General features: G+C 54.1%; 1 protein-coding gene across 6 annotated transcripts in view; it reads left to right on the top strand.

The window, feature by feature from the left end:
• Positions 1–22407, top strand: part of RAP1GAP2 (RAP1 GTPase activating protein 2) — a 176889-nt gene extending 154482 nt beyond the window's left edge. For all 6 annotated transcript variants that reach the window (XM_010986413.3, XM_010986412.3, XM_031468559.2 and 3 more), the window contains 11 exons: positions 3395–3466; positions 3933–4019; positions 5345–5479; positions 10265–10402; positions 12116–12234; positions 12718–12831; positions 13104–13221; positions 13706–13832; positions 16895–16971; positions 17330–17368; positions 18167–22407. In XM_010986413.3, the coding sequence (XP_010984715.2) occupies positions 3395–3466; positions 3933–4019; positions 5345–5479; positions 10265–10402; positions 12116–12234; positions 12718–12831; positions 13104–13221; positions 13706–13832; positions 16895–16971; positions 17330–17338 (996 nt within the window). In that variant the 3' untranslated portion in view covers positions 17339–17368; positions 18167–22407. The remainder of the gene's footprint in view (positions 1–3394; positions 3467–3932; positions 4020–5344; positions 5480–10264; positions 10403–12115; positions 12235–12717; positions 12832–13103; positions 13222–13705; positions 13833–16894; positions 16972–17329; positions 17369–18166) is intronic.
• Positions 22408–23538: the final 1131 nt, after the last annotated feature.

The raw sequence follows: 23538 nt of genomic DNA, 5'->3' as shown, positions 1-23538 counted from the left end.
GCCTCTGCTGGCAGAATGAGGCCTCCTGTGGACGTTTAGTGTTTAAGTTCCTGATAGGAAATGGAGTCCAGCTAACTGGCTTCTTCCCTTTCCCAAGAACTTTAGTAGAGTTAGGAAAATAGAGAAAAATCAGAGAAGCACCACCCCACCCCCAGCACAGATGCTAGAAGTCTTTACCAAGTCTCCCCAGCCACAGCCTCTGGTCCGGGGAGAAGCACTGCCCTCAGAGAGGTGAGAAGCAGAGCTCACGGGGAGAGCGGGGCTGCCCGTGGGATGTGGGACCTTGGACTCTACCAGCCAGGCAGACATCCAAGCTGGAAGGCAGAACCTGTGGGTCAGAGCAGAGGACAGGGAGGGAGATCAGCTTTCTTAGGTGCCCCACAAAGCTCTGTCCATCATCCAGTGATGGGCAGACTGAGGAGGACCTGGTTAGATCCCTCAGGGGGTACAGGTAACGTGGACCTCAGCTGACCCCTGCAGGCTTAGGGCTTATGGCAAAGGAGGGTGAGAGTTCCCCAGGGACTGAGCAGTGTCCCAGGAGGCCCCCACCGGGGAGGACAAACAACAGGAAAGAGAAGGGGGCAGGACAGGGGTGGGAATGTACAGGAAAGAGCCTCAGAGAGGCTTGGGAGCCTGGGGTTCTGGTCCTGGCCCTGCCTCTGACTGCTGTGTGACCTTGGGCCAGTTCCTTCCCTCTCTGAGCTTCTGTTTCCATCTGTATGAAATGAGGAAGTTGGAGTAGACAACTACTGAGCTCCTTCCAGCCCTGACATGCTGTGGAGAGGAAGGAGGTGGAGCTGAGTAAGAGGAGTGTGTGTGTGTGTGTGTGTGTGTGTGTGTGTGTATGGTGGATTAGGAAGTGGTTTGGGGGAACTCTGTAGTATTTCATCCTTTATTAGGCGCAGGTCAGCAGGGAAAATAAAAAAGCACCAAGTGACAATGATTACTCCTCACTGGGTGTTCACTTTGTGCTAGGCACTGTGCCAGGCCCTTAAAAGCAGTCTTCTTAAATTCTCATAACTCTCTGGTCAGATAGGCCTCCTGTTAGCCCCATTTTATGGTGGCGGGAGGTGGGGGGGATTGAGGCTGAGAGCTTAAGTTTCTTAAGACCTGAGGCCACAGAGCCTGGAAACAGTGGAGCCAGAGTCCTGTCCGGGTCTGACTGTGGCCTTCCTCATGGAGCCGTCACAGCAGGTGGGAACTTGGACCCACCATCTGGGGTGTGCATGAGACATCACATCAAATCATGTTTCAGACACACATTTCATCCCCATCCTGCCAGACTCGAAGGAAATTCCAGCTGAGCCTTCACCAGGATGCCATCCCCTCCCTGTCTGAGCTCACCCTGCCCCAACTCCTGAAGTCCTGCAAAAGTGACCAGGGGACCGGCTCCTGGCTGTGTGCCCCCTTCCCCTCACTACTGATCTGTTGCTTGAGCAACCTCGTGGTCCTCCAGGACTTCCAGGCCACCCTTGGGCAGGTGTGGGGATCTTATCAAGTGTGGAGTCCTTGGAGGCACCCCCACTTCTGCTGCATCATTCTTGCTCCCACACCTGTGCCTCCTCCCGCTTTCCGGTCTTGAAGAGCCTCTTCCCCTGAGTCACCTGCTGCTTCTCTCCTTCCCAGCCCCTGCAGGGAGGCCCTGGCTGGATTTAGAAAATAGCAAGGTGAGGTTGTGTTCAGGCAGCTTCTGCTTTCAGCCCAGCAACCCAACCGTCCGCAAGAGGAGGGAACCACAAAGGCCCAGGCATTCGGACGGGAGGGAGCGTGTGGGGTTAGAGAACGGCCAGCAAAGGGAGGATCCCATCCGCGGCCTTTCTGACCTGGCTGCTGCGGGGCGGTGGGCTTGTGGGCTCGTCCGGCTGGGAGACTCAGGCCGATTTCAGAGCATATCGAAGCCACTCACCCAGCCAGCACAGAACACTCTAGTGCAAGCCTGAGGAGGGGGCGTCGGGGTGGGAAGAGGAGGGAGCTGAACTTGGCCTCGTCCCAGTCAGCAGCCTTTCCATGGCTGTCCCCTCCTCCTGACTTTGGCTCTGTGGGTGGAACTCTTGACTTGTGCCCGGGGTGCATAGTGACTGGTGGAGGGGCACAGTTTGGCAGCTGGAAGCAGCCAGGAATCACATCAGCCAAATACACGCCTTTTCCCGTCTCTGGGCACCATAGTGTGGGCTGTGTGGACAGCCTTGGGCTGGGGGAGAGAAAGCTGTACTGACCAGCCCTCTCCCGCTCCCCTCCCTTCCAGATCCTGGCAGGGCCCTTCCGGCCCGGCTCCGAGCTGCCCGCACACCCGGTCTGGCAGACTCTCTGCATCTGCCCTACTTCATGGGCCCGGGAGGCTGGCGGTGTGCCAGGGCTGGGCTTACGCCAGCAGCCACCCGGGGAAGGGAGAGGGCAGAGTCTCCAGAGAGGCCTGCAGCCTCATGGGCTGAGAACAGGTGAAACCAGGGCATCTCTAGGCAGAGAGGGGAGTTGGAGGTGCGGGACCTGTCCTGAGCCTGGGAGACCTCATGAAGAACACCTTGGTGCCCTCTCTCCATTAGTTCCTGCCTCACCAGGCTGGCCAGAGGTGCACACCCCACCCCGAGCCTGCATGCCCATGCAGAGCACCTGCATGTCCCCTCGCCCCCAGTTCCCACCCAGGGCCCTGGTGCTCTGTGGGTTCAAGCCTCACCCAGACCGACCCCGCGTGTGGGGCCGGGGCTCCCAAACACCAGTCTACTGACTGCACAGATGCTCTCAGGAGCTTCAAACAGTTGCAGAGTCCTGACTCCACCCCAGAGCTGCTGATTCAGTAGGTTTAGGGTGGAGCCCATGAAATCACTATTTATTTTTAAACACTTGAAGTGATTCTGATATATGGCCAGTCTTGGGAGTCAGTGTTGTGGGAGAGAACCCCCGAGCAAGGTTAGAGAGCTCTGGATCGTCTGCGAATCTCTGGGGCTAATCTCCTGTGTTTCTTTTGAGGGATGCCTCCATGGCTCTGGGCGTCTGTATGGTCATTAGGAGTACAGGGCTGATCATTGTCCCTGCGCCTTCTCTGTAGGATTAGCATCTCGTCGAATGAGGTGATGAGATAGCATTTCCTGGGCTCTTGTACTGCATCAGAATTAGGGTTCCAGGCTGCTCCTCAGCCCCACCCAGTCATCTTGCCAAACTTGCTTCCCGCCTCCAGGAATGCAAACGAGGGCTTGTGGATGGCTCTGCGCAGTCCAGCCCCACTTCTAGGAACAGTGACTTGGGTTCACTGGCGCTGGCCCAGGGGGCGCTTTCTTTGTATTCTGGGAAGGGGAGGAGGGGGAAGGGGGCTCCCCCAGGGCCAGGGCTCGAAATGCTCGTCATCCTCAGCTTGTGTCTCCCTCCTGCTGGCCCACACCGAGCCTCTGTGTTTCAGGTCGCGGTCACCGCCAGGGAAGATGTGCCTGCCTTCGGCCCACCTCTGCCCAGCCCCCCTGTTTTCCAGAAGGTAAGAAACTCTCCTTCTGCTTCTCTCATGTCTGAGATTCCAGGTTGCCACACCTGAGTGGCAGTGGTTGCAGGGGGGATCTTGAGACCCTCCTTTACTTGGTGTCTGTCTCCACCTCTCCTTGTGTGGCCAGCCTGGCCCAGCACAAGGCCTCTTGTCAGGGTGCTTGACACTGGGGTTGTCTTTCTGCTCAAAGGAGGGTTTTATGCTGTACGCCAGTCCCAGGAGCCTTGGGCACAAGAGGCCTCCACTCATGGAAGTGCTATGGTGGGTGTGGAAGGTGGATTTGCCAGCACCAGGGGAGCTGGTTTCCATGTTGGCATCTTAGCAAGTGGGCTTGGGCTGGGCTAGAAACGATGCAGTGTCAGAAGTAGACCATCCCCCCAGATCCCCTGAACTGCCCACCTCTTACTGTGGTTAAAGCCCTTTGGCAGCAGCTGAGGGTGGAGTGTCTTGTCTGTTCCAGGGCCCAGAGTTCAGGGAGTTTCTGCTCACCAAGCTCACCAACGCGGAGAACGCTTGCTGCAAGTCAGACAAGTTTGCGAAGCTGGAGGTGAGCACGAGGTTTCTGGTCTTCATCCTGCCCGCTGGGCCAGTCTTTCTCAGGGGTCTATTCTTGGGAGCTGTTTAAGGTGGGGAAGCACCATCTTTGCCCCTTTAAGCCTTCAGCATTGTGTTGATGTGGAGCTCTTTCTTGTGGGAACTCCATCCAAACTTTAGGTCTAGTCAACCATTTGCCGATCATTTATTGAGCACCTACTGTGTACTGTGCTCTGTTCTGTTCCCTGGGATACTGGGATAAGTGAGACAGTTTCTGACCCTACAGAGCTCACAGGCTGGTGGAGACAGGTATGATAGAGTGCCCTGGACTATGACGGAGGCCAGCAGGGGCTGTGGCTCAGGGTAGTGGCTGCTTCTGCCTGTGAGAAATGGAAGGTGTGTTCAGGGAAGGCTTTTTAGAGGAGGTGGCCTTTGAGCTGCCAAATCTGGATATCTAGTGAGATTTTTGCCAGGAGGAAAGATTGGGGAGGGTTATTCCAGGCATGGAAACAGCATGAACGAAGGCCAGGCAGATTCAGAGCATGACTTCGTGAGGGAGCTCCAGAGGGTTGGATTCATGAGGGGGATGGAATGGTGGGAGGACCAGCTGCAGATGCTGGTTGGGTCAGATCAGGAAAGGCTCTGAGCTAGAGGTGATAAGGCCCTAATAAAGTACAGGAGGAGGTGGTAGAGGTGGCGGGTAGACTGAAGGCAAGAGGGCAGGAAGGGGGCCAGCTAGAAGCTATTATAGAAGTCCAAGAGACACAGTGGCAGCTTGCTTCCACTGGGCACAGGAAATGATCAGAGTCGAGAAGACTTGATGGACTCTTGTATATAAGAGTTGGGGGAAGTGGGATTGTGGGGAGCCCTTGGCTTGGGCTCTTTGCTGACATGGGACCACTGGAGTTGAATTCTGTCTGGACCTGCTGTTGGAGGCGCCGGCAAAGGCTAGGTTGCTGAAAGGGCTGGTCCTGGTCTGTGTGAATGGCGCCCCCTGGAGGCTGTAGACATGACCTTGGATGCACACCTGGATGGAGAGGAGCTTTGGGCAGTTGGGTACATGCAGGTGGTGCCTGCAGCAGAAATCTGGGCTGGGAGTCATCAGGGCAGAGCCATGGAAGGGTGGGATGGCCCTGAGAGAAGAGAGCAGGGGGCCGGACACAGAGCTGTAGTGTTAGCTGCAGCATTTGTGAGTGTGGAGCCCAGCCTGGTCCACACTGTCACCAGGATGCAGTTGGCCAGAATTGCAGCCCTTGGGCCAGGTGTCTGGAGCCTCCCGGGGGAGCACATCTATGCTCTCAATGACAGCTTAACTACCCCCATCCTCCTCCCTTCCAGGACCGGACGCGGGCAGCCCTCCTGGACAACCTTCATGATGAACTCCATGCCCACACGCAGGCCATGCTGGGACTGGGCCCAGAAGAGGACAAGTTTGAGAATGGGGGCCACGGGGGATTCCTGGAGTCTTTCAAGGTACAAGCACAAGGGTGGCTGGAGAGTGCCAGGGGAAGGAAAGTGAGTGAACAAGAGAAACTAACAGGACGAAGTCCACATGATCCTGACCCCAGAGCCCAAGTGCCAGCCAAGGTGACAGGACCAGCCAGGGCATTGCAGGTGTTTGCAGAGGGCAGGGGCGTCAGGAAGTGTGAGTGGTCAGAGCAGCCATTGGCGTCTCTGGTGTCTTCCACATCCTTTGATCTGGATCGTCTCCAGCCTGGGAGTCGGGTAAGCAGGGACAGGGAAGGAGTTAGTAGCAGGAGAGGAGCCCATGCAAACCGAGAACATGCCTGCTTTCATCTGCCTCTTCCTGTGGTGGGGGAGCCCAGGGCAGGATGGCAGGAGCAAGGACACAGCCGTGGGGGTCTTTAGCCTCCAGTGTGGGAGACCGCGAGGGTTCTTCTTGATGGCATGGCAGAGGAGGTCCTGGCCAGGGCTGGCGGGATGGAGTTACAGGCAAGTCCTTGTGGACTTTGCAAAGGGGGGATCTTTCTAACCAGAATGAGCTACTAGAATAAGAAGTGAGCATCCTGTCCCTGGAAGAATTCAAGGGGAGCTTGGACAGACACTCAGCTGACGGGGTAAAGAAGGGTCATCACGATGTGCTTGCCAAGGGATTGGTGGTCCACCCAACACTTGCATCCAGCATCTGATTTGAGCCTGGCTGTAATCCTGCCCCGTTGGCAGAACCTGGGCCTTGTTATTTCCACTTACACGTAAGGGGACTGGCTGAGAGAGGCTAGAAGGCTGTTTAAAACGGTTACACCTACAGGAGAGGTAGAGCCTTGCTTCAAAGCCAGGTTTTCTGGGTTTTAGGTCAATGTTCTGCTGGATTGCCCACTGCAGAATGATTTGTAAAGCTACCGTTTTGGGGGCGGTGTGTGTGGGGTTAGGGTTAGACCTGCATGTATTAGAATCCTGGGCATGGTCTTTAAAGTTTCTGAGCTACAGTTTTCTTATTAGCAGCACAGGGATGATCAACAAAACCTCAGTCTGCAGTTGATGGGAGAACTCATTGAAATAATGCTGGGAAACGTGCACATGGCTGGGACACCAGAAATGCTCCATAGAAGTAGTCATTATTGTTTTCACGGAAAGTAAAAGCTTAACATGTACCATCCCATCTAAAGCCTCACAGCTGCCCTCTGTGCCCCGTAAGGAAGACTGTTGTTATGGGCACAATACTTTTTGTATAATAATTCATACCCAGTTTTAATACCAATGGGTGCGATTTTACATGTGAGGAAACTAAGACTGAAAGAGACAAAAGTAATTTGTCCCAAGTCACCCAGCAGACATGGGAGTTGAATTCGGGTCAGCCGGATTCCAAAGCCTGTGGTCTTAACAGCTATGTGATGCCACCTCCTGGTTCCTGACTCAACTAAGATTCCACCCACGATAGCCCAGCCCCGACAAGCCTGGGGTCCGTCCCTTGCTGCTAGGCTGGACTGCAGAGCAGGGCAGGGCTCTGCTGGCCCTAGTGCGGGCTGGCTGCCGAGATGCCTCACAGGGGTAGGGGTAGGAGCTGAGCTGCTCGCCTAGGCTGGTGACAGATTCCTGGGGCCTCTTTTTCAGTCCTTATGGAAGGTGGCAGCCAGGGTGAAATAGAAATTGGGAGGTCAAGAAGAGATGAGAAGTAAAGGGCGGAAAGAGGGAGCCAGATTGGCTAGCCCAGCCGAGAGAGGGGTGAATGTGCGACCTGGTAAATTCATAGGCTTTGCCTCATATCATAGTGAGCCCATCAAACTCCTCCCACATCCTGCAGTCAGTGTAATTTGTGTCGGACTTGAGCTGCAGCTGACTAGCTAACATCCTGTTCTATTTTGTAGACAGGTAATGAAGTGTCTGTTGCTTTTAGCTTTGCAGATTTCTTTCTGTATTTTGGAGTTAATTTTTTTTCAGGTTTCAAGTATTTTTATAACCTAGAAAAGCTGGCAGGCAGTGGACATCATGCCCATGGTGCCTGACGGATAAAATGGCCCAGCAGCTGTAGACTTCAGAGCTCTGCCAGTTGTGATCAGCTTTTTTGCAATGCCCCGCTGGGGACACAAGCTCTCTGGCCCTGTCCCTTCCTTCATTCCCTCTTGTCTCCCAAGCTGGAGAGGCCGGGTACAGCAGCATGGAGCCCAGTGGCCTGGGGGACTCTGATGTGTGGGCCGTGCCTGTAGCCAGGCCACGGTCTGACCCAGCTCAGGAAACCATCTCTAGCTTTGGTATTTCTTCATGGGTCACTAGGGGGGGTGCTGTGGTGTCAGAATTATTGGCATTCCCTTGGAGTTCCTCCCCTAGACCTCCAGGCAATTTCTTTTGAAAGGAGGGGGCATGAAATGACTCCAGGATGAAAAGTTGCGTGTTTCATCTCATTCCTGTCAAAGTTCTCATCTCGCAGGAGCAGGGAAACACAGTTGAGAATTCCCAGGGCTAAAAGCCATCTCTGCCGTCTATCCCCTTGCCCCCTGAGACTGTTCTTCCCCCAGCCTCCAGGGCGGTGACCCCTTGTCCCTCTCCTAAGGAGCCAACCAGTCACTTCCCTGGGCTGTGCTGCCTGGCACCTCACACCACTGAGACTAACTCTCCTTCACAACTTGCTTCAATCCCACTGGCTTTCATTTAAGCTTTTCTCTTGTGAGAAACAGAACAGTTGGTTAATGGACATCTAGACCCACTTCTCAAACGGAGGTGCTAATCTAAAAAAAAATACATATTATATATATATATATATATACATATTTCTAATTATAGAGACTAAATTTTTGCCATGAAACTCACAATTTAAAGACATTTCTATGGAATAAGTAGGTATATTGCAAGTGCTGCCCATGGGGCCCACTGGTGTTGGGGGTCTGTGGACATATTCTTGGAATCTTGCAAGGAGAGTTTCCTTTATAAAGGAGTGTATACATTACTCGCCTTTGAAAAATACCCATTTCTAGACTGTTGTTCTCAAATGCCATTCTCAGCCATTACCAGCTCTTGAGGAAGTTTGAGTTGGTCCACAATGAAATGAAAAAGAGTGATGTTACTTGATGTACCCATATGCTATGTACCTAAAGCACGTGTGAGCTGAGTTTTAGGAAGCCCTGAACTAGCCCTGCCCTTCTCTGACCTCATCATGCAGAAGGGGTGATGGAGGACCAGGGAGGATGAGGCCAGTGTCATTGGAACTAGGACCACAGCAAGCAGGGGGTTGTCAGGTGAATTTCTCCGGCTCTGAGGGACTGTGATGGTTGATGCACTGGTCTGACCTGACCCCTGGTGGCCAGAGAGGAGCACCAGGCTGCAGAAATCCCCCGCAAAGTATCTGCACACAACAAATGCTTATGATTAACAATCAGAGTAGCCACATTTATAGGTGCTTATCATGTGCTGGGCCCTCTGCTAAGAACTTTCTGCGTAAGCTCACCCTAGCCCTGTGGTTAGATCTCCTCCATCTCATTTCACGGGTAAGTCTCAGAAAAGCTGCGTGACCTACCAGGGGCACCCAGCTAGTGGGTGGTGGAACAGAGAGCCCAGATATAAATCCTGGCAGTCAGACTCTGACACCCCGTGCTTGTGACTGCTAAGCTGCATTGCCACCTGGCCGTATTATCGAGTGACCGAATGAATGATTAAAGTGAAGTGATGGGAGGGCTTGGGGGTTACTGGAGAGAAACTTCCCTTCCTAGAGCCTCAGGTCATCTCTTAAGGCCTCCAGAACCAGGGAGCATCATTCTCGTGGTAGGTGGGATCCTCTGGGACCTCCCTTGTCAGGAAGTCCTCCCTCGGGTCGAGCTGAGAGCCGCCTCACTAGGACTGCTGCCCCTGGGTTCTGTTCCAGGGCTGTGTGGCCTGCAGACCCGCCCAACGGAGTGGTCGGTCATCACCTCCCAGGTCCATCCCCGCTGAGGGCTCAGCAGTCTTGATTTTAGCCATTCTTCTCATCCACGCATGTGCTGTGACAAGCTCTTGACCGTCCACCATTTCACTCTTTGCCCATGTGCCCTTTGCTCTTCGGTGGCCCTAAGTGGGTTGAGCAGTTCTGTGCCCCCTGAGACCCGGTGCCTCTGCCCGGTCTGAGCGGGCGTCTCCCCCTCCAGCAGCTGTCCCAGGCTGGGGGCTTGTCTTGACAATGTCTTAAGTGTGAGGGAGGCTCAGTGCGAGGATTAGTGAGAGCTCCTTACACAGTTCAGCAAGGTGAATGTATTCTAAGTTGCACAAAGCACACTTTGGGATTATGGCTGAAGGGAGACTAGTCTTTAAATATAGATGCACACTTAGCTTCCTGCAAAAAAAAAAAAAGAGTCCACTTGGGGTCAGGCACATGACTGTGTTTAATTTCCACATGATCCTGCATGAAACACATCATTCCCATTTTACAGATGAGGAAGCTGTAGCTTAGAGAGGTGGTAACTAGACCAGGGTCACCCGGGTTTGGGGAGCTGCCCAAGCCTCACTTTCCTTACCTGGGACATGGGGGCTAATGACCTTTGTCCACCTTGCAGGGAGCTGGGGCCCTGACCCCTCAGACTCCCTCTGGCCAGTGTCCTCCCTCACCTCTGCCTGCAAGGAGCCACCCATGCTCAGAGCATGAGACAAAATATGTGAAAATTCCCTGCAAACTGTAGTGATTATAGTGTGGGCCACAGAGGGAGAGAGACAGAGTATGTGTGAATGTGTGTGCATCTGCCAAGGGCCGTGTCTGCAGACCCCATCAAGCAGGTGCGGTCCTCTGGAGGGGCCAGACTCCGGCCCTCAGGCCACTGTCCCCTGCTGTCCTTGCAGAGGGCCATCCGTGTGCGCAGCCACTCCATGGAGACCATGGTGAGCAGCCAGAGGAAGCAGCACAGCGGGGGCATCCCCGGCAGCCTCAGCGGGGGCATCTCCCATAACAGCATGGAGGTCACCAAGACCACCTTCTCGGTGAGTGCTGCAGGCCCTGGGGCAGCGCGTGGATCCTGGGAGGGTCCCCCAGGCCTCAGCTGGAGAGGCTGCAGCCGGGCGACCAGAGCAGAGATGACAGAGGGAAACTGAGGCTGTTTCGGGGGTGAGCCCAGGCCCGGCCCTCTGAAATGGCGCCTCCCTCCCAGGCAGCACCTGGGCTTGGCCCAGACTAGAGGCCCTCCTGTCATCCTGTTCTCCGAGTTTCCTCAACACTTGGGCCTCCTCCTCAGGGCCAATCTTACAAAATAGTCCTGGGACGAGTTTCTCTGCCCCGGGGCCTGGGACCCGTGACTTTGAAAGGAGTGTCCTCGCTTTGTTATTATTAATGATAGTGGTAGCTGCCCGCCCCCACTGCTGCACAGTGGGCACTGAGCTAGGGCGTTCATGCACATTATCTCATCCGACCTGTGACAGCCGTCTTAGATAGGTACTCATGTGTTTGTTCTCCGTGTTTCATTTGAGGAAAAGGGGGCCCAGAGGGGTTAAGTGACTTGCTACTGGTCCCCCAACCAAGCAGAAGAGCTGGGGTTTAAATGCAGGTCTCCCTGATCCAAAGTCTTAGCTCTTGGTCACTGTGTAGACAGTTCCCAGGGAAAGAGCCTGGCAGGTCTGTGGGTTTGAGTCTGGCTGCTCACACCAGGGGCTGGCCAAAGAGGGACCCACAGACTTAGTCTTTTTAAAAAGCAAAGTGACTATGGATTTGTGTAGGCTAGGGTTTCCTTTCCTTTCCTTTCTTTTTCTCTTTTCTCTCCTCCCCTCCCCTCCCCTCCCCACTTCATAGCAGAACACGCTCACCATGATACTAATGATTAATATTATGAATGGTCTTGCATCATTCATTTAATTTCCCAAAGATTTTCATAGCTATTATCTTGTTCCCCGCGAAGTTCTGTGAAGTGAGCAGGGCAGGGCAATTATCCTCATTCTGTGGATGAAGAGACAGGCCCAGAGGGTTTTGTCACTCATCCAAGGTTGCCTAGCACGTGGGTGGCAGAAGTTGGGGCCGGTCAGTGGCTGGGGTGGGGGGCTCTAAAGATTGGCCGTAGGCTCTTGTCTCCCCCTCCTCAGTCTCCCACCCTCCGTTGTCCCCCGTCGTGTGGCTGAAGCAGAGCCATGTTCTTGGTGGGCTCCCCCTGCCTGGGCTGCTGCTCTCAATCTGTCTTATTGTGATGCCAGCTTGGACCTGTTTCTTTGTGAGCAGTGGATGGAGAGTCAGGAGCCCTGGGCTCCCCTGCTGGTGATTTGCTCTGTGACCTTGGCCAAATCTCGCCCCTCCACTCAGCTTCTTCATCAGTAAAGTCAGAGATCGGACCGGGTCTCTCCCAGGGCCCTCGGCTTTGTGTTTCTCAGTCTGTGACCCCCTGAGTCACCCTGTCCTTCTAAGTATGCAAGACTCTCCTTAGGGTGGCCCTGACCCTGTGTTCTGCCAAGAATTCTGGTTCTTGGTAGATTGTTACCTGGGGTCCCAGGTTCGGCTTAAGACATAGGGCAACAGGCTGCAGGTGGCTTGAGTCTCAGGGTCTCAGCTCCAGTTATGAGATCCCAACCTTCCTGGCTGGCTCACTCTCTTCTGGGATCTCCCCCAAGCCAGCTAGGGGGTTGCAGGAGCTATTTGTAAACCAGAAAGGTGGGTGAGGGGAAGGGGAGCTGGCTTGGGGGTGTCAGCACTCATTCTGGCGGTTTCATCGGCAGCCTCCAGTGGCGGCGGCAACGGCGAAGAACCAGTCTCGGAGCCCCATCAAGCGGAGGTCGGGGCTCTTCCCCCGTCTGCATACGGGATCTGAAGGCCAAGGGGACAGCCGGACACGATGGTAACTGTCCAGGGTGGGGTTCGTCAGCTCCCGCCACTGCTGCAGCCACCAGATGCTGACCTTGGGGAGGACTTCCTTCTGTCCCTGGTCCCCACTTCAGGCACCTGCACGTCCCCTGTCACCCACTCGGCTCTGTAACCACCGAGGCAGATTTGGCTGGTCTGTGCATGGGAGTCCCCGAAATTGTCGCATTTTGACCCAAACTGGAGATGTTTCTTGGATTCTTTTCTTTGCCTCCTTTTTCAATACTTACTCAAGTGTCCGCTCTGGTGGAAGCCTTCCCTGCTTCTACCAGGTGGAGTTCACCAAACCTTCCTCTGGGCTTCTAGACTGCTCCTTTCTTTCTTTTCTTTTTTCTTTCTTTTTTTTTTTTTTTAAAAGCAACACTCAAATGAGATCATAGTTACCTGTTCCTGATGGTCGTCTTTTTGATCCTTTAATCACTGAGCCCACTTGTGGTTTAATGCATCCTCCTCTCCTCAGTGACAGTGCATCCAGCAACCCCAAGACCCCGGATGGCGGACACTCTTCTCAGGAGATAAAGTCTGAGACCTCATCCAATCCCAGCTCTCCAGAAATCTGCCCCAACAAGGAGAAGTAAGAGAGTGGGGGGTGGGGAGGGGCTGGCTTTAACTGCCTGGGGCCTTGGGTTGTGTGCTCTGCTTCAGGCAAGCTGAGAGCCAGCATCTCTTGCCTTGGGAACTCTCTGGAACACAGAAGCCAACTGGCAGGGGCCTGGGGACACTGTTGGTGGGCAAGTTCAGGTCTGCTAGGCCTGCCTTACCCTTAGTCCCAGGAAAGGCCTGGGCAGGGCCAGGGGCATGTCTCGGTGTGTGACCAGGGCCTGCCTGTCTTCCTGTTCCCTGCAGACCCTTCATAAAATTGAAGGAGAATGGCCGAGCCAACATCTCCCGCTCCTCCTCCAGCACCAGCAGCTTCAGCAGCACAGCGGGGGAGGGCGAGGCCATGGAGGAGTGTGACAGTGGGGTAGGTGTGGCCCTATCCAACCCCGGGGAGTAGGGAGAGGCACTCTGGGCCCAGCCAGACACAGCTTCATGCATTAAAATAGCTACTGTGGGCAGAGCCCCATGCAGGCTCTGCAGATAAAAGAGGAAGTATGGAAACCAGGGGCCTGGGCAGCCATCCCCACCCTCTGGGAGCAGCGGTTCAGTGTGGTGGGGTGTGGTCTCCCTGTGGGAGCAGCAGCAGGGGTCAGAGGCCAGACTGAATGGTGTCCCTGCCCTGGGGTTTTGGGCTGGAGAGGAGAGGGGTCAGCCCTGTCTATGCGGCTGGGTCAGGGCACTTCCTTGGGGGCAGGGGGAGAGGCTGGAGCCAGGGTTGGAGGCTGCAGAAGGAAAGAGCAGATCTATGTGGGGAGAAGGAGGCAGTGGCTGCCCTGGGCCTCTGGGGGGACCTGTCTCAGGCCTGCCGAGGGTGGGGCTGGCCTCGCTCACCCGGCCTCTCTCCCCAGAGCAGCCAGCCGTCCACAACCTCGCCCTTCAAGCAGGAGGTGTTTCTCTACAGCCCTTCCCCGAGCAGCGAGAGTCCCAGCCTGGGGGCAGCTGCCACCCCCATCATCATGAGCCGGAGTCCCACAGGTCAGTGGTATCTTGTGGGCAGTGTGGCCTGTGGGGGCGGGGCGGTGGCCTGACCACTTCGTTGGACACGCGTCCCAGGCATGCTGAACTGGCCTGTTTCCATTCCAAAGTGTTCGGGCCTTCAGCTGTGCCAGCCCACCACATCTGTTCATCATCCTTCGGCCTATGTTCTTATCCCCTCCTTATTCACGGGGAAACTGAGGCTGAGAGCTCAGTGATTTGCCGGAGGAGTTGGGATTGTGTGATTCAAGAGCTGAGGCTCTTTCCCCTGACCTCTTGCCCTGCCCTGTCACCGACCCAGGGCCCCATGGTCACAGCGACCATCCTGATAATACAGGGATAAGGCGTGGGGGGAGTGATGCGGGTGGATGGAACAGCAGTGGAGAGCCCTGGGGATCCGGAGACCATGAACATGGTTCAGGGAGTCTGCAGTACATGGAGGGGATGTGTGACAGTGATTAGAGCAACTGACTGGGGCCACCGTGGGACCCTGGTGAGGATTTTGTATTATCCTGCCGGCAGTGTGAACCATTGGAGAGTCTTAAGTCTTTGAAGATTCTTAAGTAGAGAAGAGTCATCTGGAGGAGAGAGACCATTTTGGCAGCTGCAGGTGTTTGGCTGAGCAAAAGGATTGCTGGGGAGTGGGTGCAGGAAGGGAGATCATGATGGGTGGTGAGGGGTGATGGGGCCATGGATCTGGGGTGTCTGGGGCAATGGGAGAAGGCATGGATTCAAGGGCGGTCCGGGGTCAGTAGTGGGAGCTCAGGGAAGGCAAAGAGTCAGGGCTTTTCAGGGTTCTGTGATCCCTGCAGTCGGGCAGAGAAGGAGGAGCCAGCTCTGGGGAGAGGGTGAAGGGTTGGAGCCCGAGGGACATCCAAGCGGATGTGTGCGGTAGACACCAGGGGCGCTGCGGGTGCCGGAAATCAGAGCTTTGGTCCTGCCCTGGAGGGCAGCCTGGTGTGGGGCAGAGTCTGGGTGCAAATCCTGGATCTTCCTCTTACTAGTGATGTGCCATTGGGCAAGGTCCTGAGTCTCTCTGTGCCTCAGTTTCCCCAAGTGACAAATGGAAGGAGGGGAATAGTTTCTACCTCATGTGGTTGGTGAAGAGTGAATGAGTTATGCTTATCAGAGACCTAAACTGTTAACCTAAGTGTTTGTTCAATAACAGAATAAAACAATAGTGTAATTAGTGGTTCTCAACTGGGGGCAGCATTGTTCCCTAGGGCACATTTGGCAACTTCTGGGGAATTTTTGATTTTCATGGGAAGTGAGTGTGCTGCTGGCATCTATTGGACCCAGGTAAGGGATGCTGCTAAACATCGCACAGGGTACAGGGCAGCCCCCACAATGAAGAGTTATGTGGCCCAAAGTGTCAGTAGGCTGAGGTTGAGGAACTCTAGTCTAAATGATGGAAACACAGAAAGGGCCAGTGGGCCAACTAGGTGGTTTCAGCCACAGTGCTTCTGGGGTTCTCATGGTGAAGGAATGTTGGCAAAAGAGGACAGCAATGCTGGGAATACAGGAGGATCACTGTTCACAAGCAAATGTGCCCCTGTGTTAGTGGGGCAGCCCCTGTGGCCGGGGAACTGTGGAGCTGGGTTCTGATCCTGGTGCAGGGTTGGCAGGCTCACACCTCTCTGAGCCTCAGTTTCCTCATCTGTAAAGTGGGGTAGTAATACAAATTCCCTGATGATTATTTTTTTTTAACAAGGCTTAATTAAACATTGAAAGGGTGAATGAAAGAATCTGTAATCAAGCCTGGCTCCTCCTTGGTGTTAAATGAATATCAAAATAAATAAGGAGTTTGAGAGTATGACTTGCTGAAGTTCCCCCAGGGCAGAAGGGGACGTGCAACAGGTCTGTGACTCCTGCTGAGTTCTTATTACCACCCCTCTCACCACCCCCCGCGCCCCGCCCCCATGGAGTATGTAAACCTGAGGGGCCACATCTCATCCCCAGCCCCTCAGGGGTTCTGCTGGGTACCCTCAGGGACAGGGTGGGCTTCTGGAGATCTGGAAACTCCTCAGTTTTAGGCTGTTCAGCTGCATCTGGGTTGAGACAGGGCTGAGGAGAGGGAGGCGGCCTGGAGGGCCTGGTCTCCCATTATTTCAGGTGCCCTGGTCATTGGTCATTTCACACCTGGGCTTCCTGGGGCCCTGAGGGGGGACTGGAAGGTCACACCAAGAGGTACTCATAGCACTGAGTGGAACCCTGTGATTTAAGTTCCAAGAGTAAGTCAGCAGCCTCCAGGTGGAGTACACTGAGCTGTAGACCCCCAGGCCAGAAAGCCAAGTGGCCCCCCTGCCAGTGGAGAGCCGGTAAATATTTAACACCTAGCTCTCATCACACACACATACACACACACACGTATGTACGTGTTTACTGATATAAAGGATCTGAAGCACACAACTTACAAATAATGACAAAATATCTAATATTCTTTACTTATAAATCCCACAGAGCCCATTGGTTCTCACAAAAGGCTTTTCTTGAAATTTGTCTGACCTCTTATCTATATATAGGCAGTGGAAGGTTCCAGATGATGAACACGTGTAGTTCCAACATGAATGGGGATTGGTATTATTTTGTCAGTGATGTGAGCAGCTTCTTTGCTGAATCAGATAGTAGTTTTCAAATACTGCAAAGGGATTTTCTCAGTTTTATGTGCCCTTCGCAGTGCAGTGACTAGAGACACAACACATATGTGACGTGGGGTTGGGAAGAACTACCAGTCAGATAAAATAAAGGATGTAAGTCACCTTAGGAGTATAGGTAATAGTGAGATGTCGTAAGTAACTAGGAAGCGATGACTCTGAGAATTTATTACCTTTGATGAATATAATTTATTCAATTGTAAGCTTATCTATTTTTTTAAATGACTGTGTATAACAGATTTCTAAAAATTTAAGAGTTGGCTCTTGGGAATCAGGGCAGGTCAGCCAGAGTGCCTAGTGGAGAGGAGACCACCTTCTCCTGGCCTCCCTATCCAGGGCCTCCCCTCTGCAGCCCCTGCGACATCTGCAGCCCTACCCTCATCTCAAGGGCATTCTTCTTTTTCCTAGATGTCAAAAGCAGAAACTCCCCGAGGTCAAACCTGAAATTCCGCTTTGATAAGCTCAGCCATGCCAGCTCCAGTGCGGTAAGGGTCACACCTCCCACATTCCACCCTCTTCCTCCTCCCTGGGGTTGGAGGAAGAGGGCGCCCCACACCTCACACGGAGGAGGCCTGGGGTTGGGGTGGGTGGAAGGGAAGGCAGGCTCTGGTCAGGTCTGGGGGCGATGCTGTGGGTCACCAGCCAACCTTTGCCACAGCTCCTATGTTAGAGCCCTACCCTTGGACACACGCAGATGTGAGTTGGGGAGTGTTGGCTCCTGGGCCCTCATGTCCCTTCCTGGGCTCTCTGGAGAGTTGAGCCCTGAATATGCGGAAGCTGCAGTCGGTGGGGATTATGTTGTCTTGTTATTTAAAACACTCACATGGATTTTTCTTGAAACAGGGTCACTAATGTGAAAGAGGAGTCCTTCGCCTGTCCGAGGTAGGTTGAGTGTTTGTCCTGCTGTGGCCACGAAGGAAGGTGTGTCACTAAGATCAGGGTACTTGGTGGCCTGATACCCTGAGAATGGCCAGAGAGATCCTGACCCTCGGGGAGTGCCAGTCACCTCTTCCCTGGAGCCTCTATGACGGGGCGCGGGTCTGGATGGGGAAGAGGGCAGATGGCCTCAGCTGCGGATGGGAAGGGGTGACTGATAGACTGCGCCAGACTCACCAAGTCGGTCTCCCTTCCCCTGGGAGCTTGTTCCAGCAGGCAGAGGGCAGTAGCCCAGGGCCCCACTTTCTCAGTTGGCTCTCTTTCCTCCGTTTTGGCAGCCTCTCCTGCCCTGTGTCTTTGGCCAGGTTTCTGGGCTGAGACGTCCTCCCTGCATATCCAGAGATGCCCTGGTTCCCTAAATGTTGTGCAGGACCAGCCCAGGGAGGCCCCTGCTCCCAGCCTCAGCTGGGGCCATGTGAGGTTTTCAGCAGAGCAGGGCCTGGGTCCAACTCTCCACCACCAAGGGGGTATGAGGCACATTTGGAATCAAGGGGAGAGGCACAACTGAGCCCGTTATGTAAACCTGGTCTATGAAAATGGGCATGTTGACACTTACTGCAACTCCCGTCAGGTCCTTCGGATGCCTTGTTCACCAAAGTAATGTTTGTAGAGAGTCGGCACCATTGTATCTGGCAGCCTCCTGTCTTAAGCATGTTCAGTGGGCTGTGGCCATGGGCACATGTATCTCACTCCTTCCTTTACCCACTGTGCGGCCATCATCTCCCTTCTCCTTATCTTTTCCAGGGAAGCCCCGATTCTGTCTCAGAGAAGGCTCCTATTCCAGCAGTTTGGGGGTGCCATCCACTACTCTGACCATCACGGGCCTGCTTCTCCACTGGCCACCTGCCCACCAGATCAGCTGTCTGTCCTAGTGTCCCACCTGGCTACCGGTAGCCTTGCCCATCCCTGCCAGCACCTCCCCATTCTGGACAAGGCCTCATTCCTCCAGGCTCCCCCTGCTCCTGACCACCCTATGTGATGCGTGTCCGGGTCATTTGTCATCTTGTTTTATCTGCAGGGGAATGATTTGGGCACGGTGGTTTGGGGGGGATCTGGGCACCAGGGACTCAGTCAGGGACCGGAAAGGCAGGGAGGTGAGGTGGGCATCAGAGGCCGACAGCAGGACATGGCGCCCGGGGAGGGGCAGCACAGAGCCCTGGACACAGCAGACAGGAGGCTGTAGCCGCAGTGAATGTATCTAGTGGAGGTGGAGGGAGGAGCACTTTTCCAGGACCCCAGGTTTATAGCCATCCTCGTGGGCATCCTGATAAGAGATCAGTTCTGCCATTCCCATGTGTCTGGAGCTCCCAAACATCTGTTTGCTTCTGTGCTGGGAGCGTCTTACCCATCTGCTGACATCAGGCTCAGGCTACTCCTATCCCTGCTGCCCATGTGTCTTGAGCTGCCCGGCCGGTTGAAGCTGAGACCCGGCTGGGCATATGTGAGAGCGGGCACCACGCTCTTCCTGGGCAGCCTCATTTCCCGCAGGCTCTGGATGGGGCGGCTGCAGGAGAAGCCGTCCGTCTCTGAGCAGATGCTTTTCCCACGAAGGCATGGGCCACCAGGAGTGGGAAGGGATCCAGGAAGAGTGAGCAGCAGAGCACCAGGGGCCTGAGCTGAGGACAACCTCAGGGCCGAGGGCTGGGCTGGGCTCCAGGTCTCTGCTGGTTGTGGAGGTTTGTGGGAGGCATGGTTCATTCAGCCCCCAGCTCAGGTGGGAGCCCGAGACACCAGGCAGGGGACGACGGGTCAGGTTGGTCAGGCTACGTGTGCTGTCGAATGTAGGTGAGGGGAAGGGTCGTGTCCTTCTGCAGTTTCCGTGCCTGGCCCAGTGCTGCCCGGGGGCTCTTTCCAGCTACCAAGCCCTGTGGTCATATCAGGCCTCCCCCCAATCTTCCTCTTCCCCTTTCCAGCCACAGGTCTGTAGGCAGTTGTCACATTGAAGGGATTCCTGCAGCCTGGCCCCAGCTGGGTACAGTTCAGACACCTCCTGTCACCTGCACCCTCAGCCAGAGCCCACCCTTGCTGGGCAGAGCTGGCTCGCTCTCTGAGAAGTGGCCCCCTCCTCCCTTCTCACCCATCTGAGTCTGCATTGCGATGGGTCATTTCTGCTGACGGGCCGTGGTGGGGTTTAAGAGGTGATGTCCTCCATGTCAGACAGAGAGCAGACCCTTGAGGTGCTACAGCTTTAAGTGCATGTGGGGCCTCAGTGACACTGGACTCCCAGGGTGACACAGGTTGGGCTCCTGCTTTAATAAGCAGATGACAAGGATTGCCAACCAAAAGCTTTATTTGCATTGGGAGCTGGGCCCATTCCCAAGTCAAGACATACAAATGTTACACTCGATTTGACTGATGTGACAATTTCCCCGTTGCTTTTGCCATTAGAGCAAAACCTTGATCCTTTGTCCCCAACTCACATGGACTTTGTGGGATCCTATTTGCAGGCTGGGTGGACGTCTCCCCTCATACTATCTGGGAAATATGTTTACTTAAAGTACTAGTCTGGTAAGATGCATTCTAGTTAGAAGGTCAACAAATGTCTGTTCAGCTTTTATTAAAATTCCCCATAGCAGCACCCACTGCTGTAGTGAGGCTGGCGGATTCTGGGAGCGTTCTGTAGGCTGGGCTTCTGAAGGAGCTTGAAAGGTCAAACTGCATTTCTTTAAAATCCATTCCAGGTTCTGGCTCACTTCTCTGGGTAGCTGGTATCCACGGCTGCCTGGTGGTTGTGCCGTGCTGTGTTTGTTGTGGTCTGGGAGTCCTCTGGGGTTTTCAGGTCGTCCCCACTCTGTCCTACTTGGGAACCTTGCACCAAGCTTCCCCTACTGCTCCTCCTGCAGCCCCACTTCCTGGGAGGCCTTTGTCCCCCTGCGTCTGAGCCAGTGGTCAGGATGGCTGGGTGTGTCCAGAGAAACTGAGAGGCATAGGTGTGCCCCCCAAGAAATAGACCTGAGATTTGCTAATGGGGTACTCTGGACAGGATCTGAAATGTCTCTGGGTCCTGCCTTGCTACCTTTAGAAGGTTCATCCTGTGGCTTCCAGAGTGTACGTGACTGACCCCCCTGAGGTCCCAGGGCTGAGGGGGAGAGCAAGGACAGGCCAGTTTCCCCTCGCCCCCCAGACCATGGGCCTGGCACCTCGGGTTCCTGGAGGCTGCTTCCTCCACACCCCTCTTGTATCTGCTCTGTCCCCAAAAGTCTTTCCTTTAATTGCTGCCCCCAGTCTTGGGGCTCCAAGGTTGCTCAAGCCTCATTGGTCCTTGAGACTAGACTCATCCTGATGGTGCTCTTGCCGGGATGTGAGACGTTCCCCAGGATAAGAGTTGCCTGGATACGTCTCCGGCTCTGGGAACAGCCTGCCTCACAGAAGAAACTCTTCTTTTCAGGCTCTGTATGGCACCCCTATGCCTCTGCTCAGTCGATGCTGAAAAACAGATGCAGAAAGAGCTTGAGCTGGAAGGTCTTAGAGTTTCTGTCTATGTTCCTGAATGGGAAGTGGCGTTTTGGGGAAAAAATATTCTGTGGTTCAGCCTTGTTAGCCTCATCTCCATGTCCAAGACTTCCAGGCCCCTTTTTAACATCTAAGCCAATCACGTCATCTTCCAGATGAGAAACTTCAGCCCCAGTGAAGGGAAAACAACTTGCTGGGGTCACACAGCCAGCTAGTGGCAAGGCTGGGATGAGAATCCACAACCCAGGCCCTTTCTTTGGCACCAACAACGGGGTTGGGGGAACAAATGACTGCACTTCCCGGGACCCTGAGTTCTGGAGAAGCCAGTTTGCTGGTGCCTCAGCACTGGCTGGGAGGTGTTGGCCAGGGTGCTGGTGAGCCTCAGTCTCTGTTCTTTTCATCAGGAGGGATCCTCTCTGGGATTTTTCAGTGAGGGCCCTGGGGTTTTGGATGCAGCTCAGGCAAAGAAAACAAGGTGGGACAGAGATCCCAGGGGACTGTTCCTTGGTGATGTCAGTTCTTCTGTCTGTAATGGGGGTGGAGGCCAGGGCAAAGGTGCAGTTACCCAGACTTTGGTTTTCCCTTCTTAAGTTAAGAAGAAAAGTGGTCAAAGAAAACTCAGACTCCCTGATCTTTAAACAAAGGTGGCTAATAAAAATGCAGGCTCAAGGGATGACAGCCCGTTTCACTTTCTTACCCTGACTGTTTAAGGTGCCAACTTAAACACTACCTTCATTCAATTCTGAGTCAACAGAGACGGGTCTGTTGTTGGGGAATGGTCAGGGTTCAAGTAGATCTTCTGGCTACCGGTGGCTGGCAAGGGCCCCACGGCTCCTCCCCCAGCCCCAGCTACCCCGCTGTCTGAGGCAGGGCAGGTCAGCAGTTTGCCAAGGCTGTGCTTGCAGCCTGGTGGGCCCAGCTGGGGCATCCTGCCTGGCTCTTACAGCTGTTTTGCCATCAGTTCCTTGCTGCTCCCTCCAGTCTCATGTCTCCCTCCTTTCAGCTGGGCCACGTGCCCCTGTAGGACCCACACTAGCGCCAAGGACATGAGCCCTGCCTAGTGAGAGGCTATTGGGGCAGAGGTGCTGTCCTGTGCCTTACCAGCCTAGGGAGAGGGTGTTTGGCTGGAAGACTGGAATTTAAATGCCGTCCTTTCTGATTTTGTGTCATCTCTGCTCATCCGCATGGGTGGCAGCTCTCCCCTGCCCAGGGCGTGGCCCTTCCACACTCCAGGCCAGGGAGGGCTGCCGTGTGAGTGTGAAGAGAGTCCCTTGTGTGAAAGAACCAGAGAAGTGTGGCTTGGAAACGATGATCTGTGTGATGATGACTTTGTCTTTTCCCTTCCCAGGGAGGTGATTCATGGACCCTGGACCGCCTCTGTAATGTAAATAGTGTACATTTAATTTATTGCTATGGTAGCACATTGTATTTGTTAATGTATAAAACAAATTCTAAAAGGTTGACAAATGTATATTTTGTTGCTTCAATGTGTCTTTGCAGAGATTGACAATAAATAAGATATTTTGTGTCCATCAGTGTTCAGACTTCTCTGGCTTGGTGGGAGCCATGAAACACGGTGACGGAACTCAGAATACAACAGAGCTGGGGCCATCGGTCAGTGATGCCTTCCCCCACCCTGTGCAGCTGGGGACCTGAGAGGCACATTCTCACGGTCGCCATATGAACTTGCACCAGTTTTAGTTGGTTACAGTTTCCCCCTTTTTGTGGATAGGCCCATATTAACACAGGCGGGTGGTTAAAGCCTCCTTTCTCTTGGTTCTCTCTGCCTCTCTGTCTGATACAAATCCTCCATCGGTTTGTTGTGCTTGGCAGGCACTCACATGCTGCTGTTTTGTCGCAAAGTCCTCTGTCTTGAGAGATGGGGCTCAGGCTGGAATCATCTCTCCTCCTTCCTCTGCTCCTGCTCCAAGAAGTCTACATGCAGCCTTTGGTTAGTGGAGTAAGAACTTCAAGCCCCGCTACCTCCTTGGTGTCCACTCAACTCTCAGGATGTTCCCTTGTCCTCACAGCCCCAGCAGGTGGCAACGTCTGCTGCTCTGGGCCGTATTCTAGCACTCTTCCTTTTCACTCTGCATCTACCTTCTCCTTTCTCCAGACCCGAACAGTGACAGGTGATCTTGGCAATGTTAAGACGATCAACATACCTTGACTCACTGGAAGATGTGTCTGGAGGACCCTCAATCTTGTAGAAACAGAGACAGAGAAGCCAAATGCTCTCCCTCTTGCACAGAGCCAGGACCCCTCTTCTGTTCCCTGGGGAATGAGGCAGGATGTTGGTTTTATTGCTAGTTCTGATGAAATTGTGCCTCTCTGCAAGCCTGGTGGAGCTCCGTGGCTGGCTCCAGTGGCTCAAATGGTTCTCAGAATTTGAAACACAGATTTGGAGGCTCACAGCTACAGCCCATTCACATCTCTGTCCTCAAATATTTAATGGTGCCCTGTGCTCCCACGGCAGACACTGTTTTGGGGAACCAGAGTCAAGTTCCAGCGAGGAACTCTGAGATGAAGTTATGACATCTAAGTGCAATGATCCTGGGAGTGTGACTTCCAGTCCCCATTTCTTTAGGCAGAGATAATATCTGCTGGAAGCATCAGGGTCTGGGAAAACCTTGTAGAAGGTCATCCCCACTTCAGACCAGCTC

The sequence above is a fragment of the Camelus dromedarius genome, chromosome 16, assembly GCF_036321535.1.
Source record: "Camelus dromedarius isolate mCamDro1 chromosome 16, mCamDro1.pat, whole genome shotgun sequence".
Lineage (NCBI taxonomy): Eukaryota > Metazoa > Chordata > Mammalia > Artiodactyla > Camelidae > Camelus > Camelus dromedarius.
The sequence above is the reverse complement of the archived record's forward strand: the minus strand, read 5'-3'. Positions and strand labels throughout refer to the sequence as shown.